Source organism: Ixodes scapularis, unplaced genomic scaffold, assembly GCF_016920785.2.
Source record: "Ixodes scapularis isolate PalLabHiFi unplaced genomic scaffold, ASM1692078v2 ptg000005l_1___fragment_1__unscaffolded, whole genome shotgun sequence".
In the NCBI taxonomy this organism is placed as follows: domain Eukaryota; kingdom Metazoa; phylum Arthropoda; class Arachnida; order Ixodida; family Ixodidae; genus Ixodes; species Ixodes scapularis.
This window is the reverse complement of record NW_024609885.1, coordinates 1,116,452-1,125,444: the sequence shown is the minus strand read 5'-3', so window position 1 is coordinate 1,125,444 and position 8,993 is coordinate 1,116,452. Positions and strand designations below refer to the sequence as shown.

General features: G+C 46.2%; 1 protein-coding gene across 1 annotated transcript; it reads right to left on the bottom strand.

The window, feature by feature from the left end:
• Window positions 1–945: 945 nt before the first annotated feature.
• Window positions 946–6,883, bottom strand: LOC120847381. Its single transcript, XM_040219121.1, has 2 exons — window positions 5,648–6,883; window positions 946–1,116 (listed from the first exon to the last, which is right to left on the bottom strand). The coding sequence occupies exons 1-2, from the start codon at window positions 6,881–6,883 to the stop codon at window positions 946–948; spliced, it is 1,407 nt and encodes a 468-aa protein (XP_040075055.1).
• Window positions 6,884–8,993: the final 2,110 nt, after the last annotated feature.

Here is an 8,993-nt window from a genome sequence, read left to right as displayed (position 1 = left end):
GTGAGAAAGTGTTAACTGCCCTTCACATCCTTTGGAATTGTAGATTTCTTGATCATCAACGCCGAAGATAGTTTCCTTAACTTTTCAGAAACCACCTTCCATTTCATCCTTATTTTTTGCTTGGTGATAGACCTTTGGTACCATTTGCTCGCGTTTTAAGTTTCCTACATGCAATTTGCTTTTTGCACCTGATATAGGTAGACAAGTAAGTTTAGATGTAACTGCATGCTAGGCTTTTTAAGTTAACTTTCTTGGCGCAATATGGCCACAGTCGCTCTTGCGCCATTGAACCCCAATCATCATCACGCGGTTGGTACATACTTGGATAAAAACAACTTGAGGAAGAAGTTTTCACTAGAGCTCGTTGATAGTCAGCCGTCTCATCTCATCTCCTGTTTTCTTTCTATGTTTTTTCTTAAGTTCAGGCTGTTTTAGTCCATGCTTTCATTTTTCTATTTTTGGTTGAGAGGCAAGGTGTCTCCGGCGCTGTGTTTTTTCTTTTTCACAACGACCAACTAGCTCAGTTCTCGACTCGCTGTAAGCACCTCTCGCCGTAAGCAGAACCGCAGAGTGCCACAGGAAACTAAGCGTCTGCGGCGTTCGTACGAGAGCGTAGGACGAAACCTACATCATTGCCCTGCGATGCTTCACTAGCTGACCTGCTGCCAGCGTTGCTCACCCGCTGTCGGGCTGCTAACTCGGCTGGTACAACATTTTTAATATTGGTTTTAATCGGGAATGCGACGTTGGTTCCACGTGATATTTTGGGTATGACCTTATTTTGATCTCCTAAAGCGATATTGGCCCCTTTTATAGAATCTATGTTTTGGGGGAGTTGCCCTTTTAAAGTAGTTGGTCAGGGACTGGAGCAAAGCCTATTTTTCGGGCAAGAAAACGGCGTGCCTGAGCACTGCTACCAGGACTGGTACTGACGCTCTGAATATCTTAAAAGCTGTCATCCTGGACACCAGACAGTACACCAAAAAGGGAAAATTTCAGATTGTGATAGAGCTTCATCATCGTTAGCAATACTGCGTCCGCGTTACTGATGCTGAAGTCCTTCCTCTTGTTCGACATGCGAGACTCCACATACAGGTCGCAAATGTTGTAGAATAACTTAAAATGGCACACAGGTTAGTGATACAAGGGCCGGTTTGTTTTTAACCCGTACAATCCCGAGCACTTGTTCTTTCTCAAGCTGTAGGGTATCAGCTTGGCTTCCAATGTCTTTCTTCGAGCTGTGAAGTTCAGCCTTGAAGAGCTGAAACACTAAAAACAACTCTGGTGTCAACAAGAATTATGTTGACGTGACTCTCATACTGGGCACGCAATGTTTACTCTCTCCCCTTTACAAAAATTGTTATACCTTTCTATAGAAAAGTTTCCGAAAAAGTCAATAGAGGATATAGAATGTCAACAGCTTGTCTCTTGCTATTAAATGTCAACAGCTTCTCTACAGAAAAGCATCAGAGAAAGTCTGTTGACATCCTATTGAAAATTGACCCACATTTTATTGAAAGTCAGCAGACTTTCTGTGATGCTTTTCTATTGAAAATCTCTTGAAAAGTCACGGTTGAATATTAAATGTCAACAGCTTTTCAAAAGAAAAGCGTAAAAAGTCGGTTGGCTTTTTATTGAATATTGGCCCACTTATTAATTGAAACTCAACAGACATTCTGTGATGCTTTTTGTTGAAAAGCTGTTGACATTCAATATTCCCTGTTGACTTTTTTTACAGCATTTCAAAAGAAAAGTACAGTGCTCAACGAAACGAAATGGGCCAGCGGAACGCGTGGCCTCCAGAACTTGCTGCGCCATCTACCGATAAAAGACGGGCTGCCTGGTGACGCGAGTCGCGCATGCGCAAAACTGATACGAGCGCTCAGCGGCTCTTCGCACACAGGCGCGCAACCCCCGATAATCTGCGCAGGCCATGATTTTGCGGAGTGACCACGTTTATTTTTCCTCAGAGACACTGTCGTGATGATGTGCATGAGTTTATCTTGCTTCAAATATATAAAAAAGAAAAGATAAAGCTTCATTTTTTATTCCATAAAAGATTGATGAGCCAGCGCGTCCGGCCTTTTGCAGCTATAATATATTAATGCAGAGTTTTATTTTTTCGTGGTTTTATTCAATTTTAGCGAGCGTCTGACAGTCATTAAAAAGCGTGTGCTGTGTCAACATAGTTTATTTGACATGTTACACAATGCTGCGCCTACCAGAAAAAAAATAATATAAGTAACGTGCTTGTTTTATTATCAGCACCTTACTCTAATATTTGCAGAACTCTCCATTGGCTTCACAAATAGCATTCATGCGACGCGGAAGGGATTCATAAAGATTCACCACCAACTCTGGACATTGCCGCAGCCTGTCCCATTCTTCCTTCACAGCATCCCATAGCTGGTCAGTCGTGACGGAGTGAAGTCCTCGCCGCGATAGCTGGATCTTCATGTTTCCCCAGATGTTCTCGATGGGGTTCATGTCAGCCCCTTTTGGGGGCCATGGCATAACCGCCACTCCGCGTTCCTCTAGAAGGTCACGCACACGATTTGACTGATGAACAGGACAAAGGTCATGTTGAAAAAAAAAAGCATCCGTCAGGGAAAGGTCCCTCAAGAACGTAAGGAATGAGCTCGTGCTCAATGACGTCGCAATACGTTTCGGAGTTAAGCCTCTGGATTCTTACAAGTGGACCAAGTCCTTCCGCTGACAATGCCCCCCAGACGTTAACGGTTTGTCGCCCACTCCTGCCCACACGCTGCAAGTAAGGGGCATCATACCTGAAACATCAAAATCACAAATTATAAGATCCGGCTTGTTAAAAATTGTCGTGTTGCTCAAAAGTAACATACCGTGCACCTCGCGGTCTCCAAACTTGTTTTCCTTGGTGCCAGTCAGTTGAGAAAGAGGACTCGTCGCTGAAAACAACGGTTTTCCAGTCTTGAATCGTCCATGATGTCTTTTCCATGGCAAACCGCAGGCGGATATCTTTTTGTCGAGGAGTTAAAATTGGCTTCTTGCACGCAGCATAGCTCCTAATACCCGCTTCTGCAAGACGGCGTCGCACAAGTTGGTCACTGACATTCAGACCAAGTTCGCCTCGAATGTCACGGGCCGTAATAAAAGGCTGGTCGACTGCAGCCGCGACGATCCATCGATCTTCCTCATCGGTAGTGGACCTTGGGCGGACGTCGTGAGGAGCGTCATGGATGCGGCCGTTGTCGTCTCGAAACGCCGTGAAAATTCGGGCCACTGCGGTTCGGGTCCTTCCTGTCATCCGGGCGACTTCTCGTTGGGGCATTCCCGCGCGGCATAGGGCCACAATTCGCCAGCGTTCGTGAATTGGCACTCGCGACGGCATCTTCACGAATGGATACTGATGGCAGTGAACCGACAATTTATAGAAAAATAAATGTGAAGTGAAATGGCACTGTGCTTTTTATTAAAAGAAAAAAATATTGCCCTTTTGTTCCTTTTCTTTCATATTTGAGACAAGATAAAAGTATGCACAGGGCGTCAAACAGATCGCGATAAAACCACGCGGCGATTAAATAATAAAAAAAGGCTATCACTCTGCAGAGATTACCCATCGAGAGTTGTGCACAGCGTGGGAACAGCCGATGAGCGCTCGTATCAGCTTTGCACACCTCCGACTCGCGTCACCAGGCAGCCCGTCTTTTATCGGTAGATGGCGCAGCAAGTTCTGGAGGCCACGCGTTCCGCTGGCCCATTTCGTTTCGTTGAGCACTGTACCATCAGATGTTTTCTTGGCTCAATGGAAAAGTGACACGGAAGATATGAGATGGCAACTATTTTTCATTAGCTTTTCAATTTACTTTAGTGAATATTGTACCACGTTTCTTGGTTACTCGAGGCTATTCATATTGCACGTTTGCCTTTGACATTATGCCATTCATTAACCCTCTTCTGCTGCCTTTTGATCACATTGAATAACTAAAAAAAAATTTGAGATGGTTGCGATACTTCATTTGTGTACTTATAACTATTCCTGATGATTGAAATCGTGCCATTGGATTTCACTCAAGTTTATTAGTTCCAATACTACAAGTCTATTCTTTCGAGTCCTTTGACAGCATGTTGTTGTTTTTTTTTTTTACTTCGCGTCATCCACCTTGCAATGGCTGCAGACGTAGGCTGGGGAAGGAAAACGTTTTTGCTACAATCAGCCAGAATCAATACTTTTGTTGAGGAACCAAGGAATACGAAGGCAATTACGCTAGACAAATCGGTCGGTGCGACCTTTTCCTTTACTGTTCGTTTTTCAGACTGATAAAAATTACAAAATGCATGAGCTCCCGCCGCTTCTCTTCTTCCTCATCGCCCGGTTGCAACATCCTCCCCGAGCCTGAAGTTGACTTGGACGAATTTCCAGCAAATAAAGTTTCTGCGCGGGTCTCTTTATGAGCGTACCGTTTTGCTGTTTCACGAGACAGGCACGAACAATTCCGTCAGTTCCGGGGTACGTCTCTACGATTCTCCCCAGTTCCCAGAACAGCTTGGATGCTCGGTTATTTTCCACTATGACTACGTCGTCCACTTTCAGGGAGCAAGTATTGGTGACGAGATATTGATGGGCTGACCGCAACTCCAACAGGTACTCAGACCGCCAGCGTTTCCAAAAATGTTCCATGATTATTTTTCGATACTGGAACTGGCGAGCTGTTTCCTTCTGTGTCACGCATCCTGGGCGGTCGTTAGACAAGCTTGTTTCTGGTAGAACTGTCAAACTTTGCCCTATTAAGAAATGTGCTGGCGTGATGACTGAGGGGTCTCCTACTCCCGAGTAGAGATATGTCAGTGGTCTTAAGTTTACCATTGCTTCCACCTCAGCAAGGACAGTCGTCAGTGCTTCGAAGCATAGGCTGCTTCTGCCCAACACTTTCTTAAGTGCTGCCTTGACAGATCGAACGAGCCTCTCCCACCACCCGCCCCACCATGGAGCGGCCTCCACAATAAACTTCCAGTTGATTCTGTGTTCTGCAATGTATGATTTGAAAACTTCTTGCTCCAGTGCACCCAATGCCTTCTGGATGTCTTTTGATGCTTTCTTGAAGGCTAGTGCATTATCAGAATATATGTCCAGTGGTATGCCTCTTCTTGCTATAAAACGCCGGAATGCAAGCAAGAAAGCTTCAGCAGTGAGGCCCGTTGAGAGCTCGAGGTGAACTGCTCGCGTGGAGGCGCATGTGAAAAGTACGATGTACGCTTTGCTGCAGCTACCGTCGTTTCTTTTTGCGTACAGCGGCCCTGCGAAGTCGACTCCGGTTACCTCGAACGGCTTTGCCTTCTTGATTCGATCTGTCGGTAGCGGAGCTTGCTCAACAGCAGTTGGCCTCGCATTCAACCGTGAACATACGAGGCAACTTTTTATTACCTTCTTGGTCAGCTGCCTAGCACGTATTATCCAGTACCTCTCTCGTAGGTAACACATTGTGCTTGTTACTTCCCCGTGCATAACCTTACAATGAGCGTGCATCACAATTAGCTTGACAAAGTCATGGTCGTTCGGTAACAGGACTGGATGTTTCACATCGAGACTTTCCGTCAACCTCTGCAGTCGTCCTCCGACCCGCAGGATTTTGTTTTCGCCAAAGAGAGGATGATACTCTGCGAGTCTTACATTAACCTCTGTCGTATTTTTCTCGCGGAGCATAATATCCGTCTGAAACCTTTCGTTTTGTATCTGCCTGATCCAATACTGCTCTGCTTTGTCCAACTCTGCCGCAATTAATCCACCTCGTATTTTGTCATTTCTCTTCTGTGCGTTGTTAGCGAACCTGATGACCCAGGCAGTGATCCTCAGAACCTTCTGGTAATTCTCGTAACTTCCGGTGTCGAACAATGATGGAACTTCTTGGCCTTTCTCCAACAGCACATGTGTCTCTTCTTTTACTTCGAGTTGAGGCGTGTCTTCCAAGAACACTGAAGATTCAGGACATTCTGAAGGTTCTTGACTCAGCCAACTCGGCCCTTTCCACCAAAGAGAGTTAGCACGAAGCTCCTGAACGCCTAGTCCTCTGGTCAAGAGATCCGCCGGATTCTCTTGACCGGGGCAGTGCCTCCAGTGGTCCGGGGATGTCATGACGCGTATCTCTGCCACCCTGTTTTTTACAAATGGCTTCCATTTTTCAGGGACTCCTCTCACCCAACTGAGGACAACCGTTGAGTCAGTCCACATAATGTAATCAAGTTCCACGTCATAATATGACTGTTTTATGTATCGTAGGAGTCTGGCTCCAATATTCGGCCCCATCAGCTTCAACCTAGGCAGTGATAAAGGTTTTATCGGTGCCACTCTTGTCTTCGCAACAACTAACATGGTAGCTGTTTCTCCTTGGTCATCGGCTGTTCTAAAGTACGCACAAGATCCGTAGGCTTTCGTGCTTGCATCTACGAAGACGTGTAGCTGTACTTTGTTGGCTCCTGCCTGGATGCCTCGCTTGACATGTCTTGGTATACTTAACGAGTGCAGTTGAACAAGGTCCGCCGTCCGAGCGTGCCATTCAGTGATCAAATCAGCGGGGAGTTCTTCATCCCAGCTGATTCCCAATGTCCACAGCTTCTGAAATAGCAGCTTAGCTGTTAGGACGAAGGGCGCGATCAATCCAAGAGGATCGAATACTCTTGAGGCTGCCTTGAGGATGAACCGTTTAGTGTCCACATTTGCTGAGAGGAATTCAAGCAAAGCTTCAACTTTGTAAATAAAGCAGTCCCCTTCGTGATCCCACATCATTCCAAGTACCTTGGAGGTTGGTGAAGGTGAGAGGCTTTTTTCTTCGGTCATAAATGTTGGCTCCTCCTTGTTGAACTGCTCCTGCAGTTGCTCATTGTTCGCAGTCCATTTCCGGAGTGTCATTCCTGCCTGTCTCATGACGTTCCTGGAAGTGTGGTAGAGCCTCACGGCATCCTCAATATCGTCGGCTCCGAGCAGTAGATCATCAACGTAGAAAGATGTCCTGAGTTTCTCTGCTAATTGTGGGTCTTCGCAGACCAACTTCAAGTGATGTTGTATTGTAGCTGTGAGCATGAATGGACTAGACGTGGATCCGAAAGGAACCCGAGTCATCCTCCACTCTTGAATTTCTTCCTTGTTGAAAGGGAAACTTGGCTCCTCAGCAAACCAAAGAAATCTACAAGCATCACGATCATCTTCACGGATGGCAATTTGTAAAAAACGCTTTCTTAATGTCGGTGGTCATTGCAACTGAGTACCATCTAAACCGAAGCAGGACCTGCAGAAGCTCGGGGTTCAAGTTGGGTCCTGTTACTAGGCACTCATTCAACGACCTGCACCCTTTGGCATGAGAAGATGCGTCGAAGACGATCCTTAACTTTGTTGTTGTTGCATCTTCACGTATTACTTCTTTATGCGGCATGTAATACATGACCTGCGCGCTGTCGCTTTCCTTTCTGCTCTTTATCACTTCTGCATGCCCATCACGCAAATACTGTCTCATTGCATGATCATACCGCTTGAGTAATCCCTCCTTTCGTGAGATTCTTCTCAACAAGCTCCCTAGACGTAAAATGGCAACTTCCCAGTTGTTTGCCAGCATATCAAAAGTGTCTTCTTTCCACGGCAGAGCCACTTCGTATAGTCAGTTTTTCTTAATGATGTTTTGCTCAAAGTGTGTAATGGTGTCTGCATCAGTGTCTCCGAGCTCACTGTCGGCAACTCCCATTCTGTCTAACTCCCAGAAGGGCTGTAGCGCCTCTTCCACTTGGGTTTCCTTTGTCTTCGCTTGTAGGACACATATCATCAGACTTGAATCCCATTGGAGCCTTCCCACCTGTCTTGAAGGACCTTGCAGCGTCCAGCCCATCTTTGTGTTGATCGCTACCAATCCGTCCACATCTGCGCACCTGATCACGTCTCCTGTGCAGAACTTCCACAACTGGTCGGATCCAATCAACAGACTTTTTTCAGGAACTGTTTTTACACCTGGGAAAATTACGTCGTCTGCCAAATTCTTACTGCTTTCTCGCAGAAATCGCACAAGCGGGATGTCCGTTGTTGGCGTAGATACGTCCTGGCAAATGACCGGGATGGAAATTGCTTCAAAGGTTATTTCTGTATTGTCAAATTGACTTTTGAGCTTTACCTCCACAACGGGACTGCGCTCTATAACCTTCGAAGCATTACTGGCGAAAGTGTTGAGTGCTATCTTTGTTCTCCGCAGGACTTTCAGCCCTAGGCGTTGCGCTACCTCTTCTTTTATAAATGTGCGCTGACTGCCACCGTCGATTATTCCCTTGACATAGCAGCTGCCAGCGTTGGTCACTAAAAATGCCTTGAACGTCTGGAGATATATGCCGTCACTAAACTTCTTTTCTGAGCGCGCGCCCGCGCTGGATGCAGACACGCAAATCGTATCGTTACCTTGGGGCGAACGTTCCTTCATCCGCCTAACAAACTCAGGATCGCACATTGTGGTTGGATGTCTGGCTCTGCAAACTGCGCAACTGAGGTTTTTTCTGCAATCTCGTGCTCGGTGACCTTTCAATGTGCATCGGAAACATCTGCAGTCTTTTGATAACATACTTAATTTTTCCTCTCTCTGTTTGCTGCAATCAAAAGATGGCGTGGTGTGCTTCTTTGAATGGCAGAAAAAACACTGAGAATGTGTAGCATTTGTTGCGTTATGAAAAGCTGATGCTGACGCAAACGACTTTACCTTTGTCTCGTGTTTACCTCGAGCATCCTCAAGGCTACTTCTTTCTCGGCTTTCTACTTCCACACGCAGGAAGCGAAGCATTCCATTCAATTCGGTCACTGACTCCGACGTAGTATCCGCTGACCTTGAAGTTCCAGCCGCCGATCCGTCTCCTTGGTCTTGAGCCGCTGCGTTGGTGAAAGCGGTGTTGTTGACTTGCCGGTGATACTCCACTGTAACCTCGTAAGGCAACGCCCTGACAAGAATGTCACAGAGCACGGCTGAAAAACTTGACGTGGGAACATTCAAAGA

What these genes read in the sequence shown, in the direction of transcription:
- LOC120847381 (XM_040219121.1), bottom strand. Translation starts at nt 6,883, where the DNA reads ATGACACTCCGGAAATGGACTGCGAACAATGAGCAACTGCAGGAGCAG. An exon ending in AAAATACGACAGAGGTTAAT is followed by an intron (nt 1,117 to 5,647) that starts GTAAGACTCGCA and finishes TGCCATTTTAAG; the next exon opens with TTATTCTACAACATTTGCGA.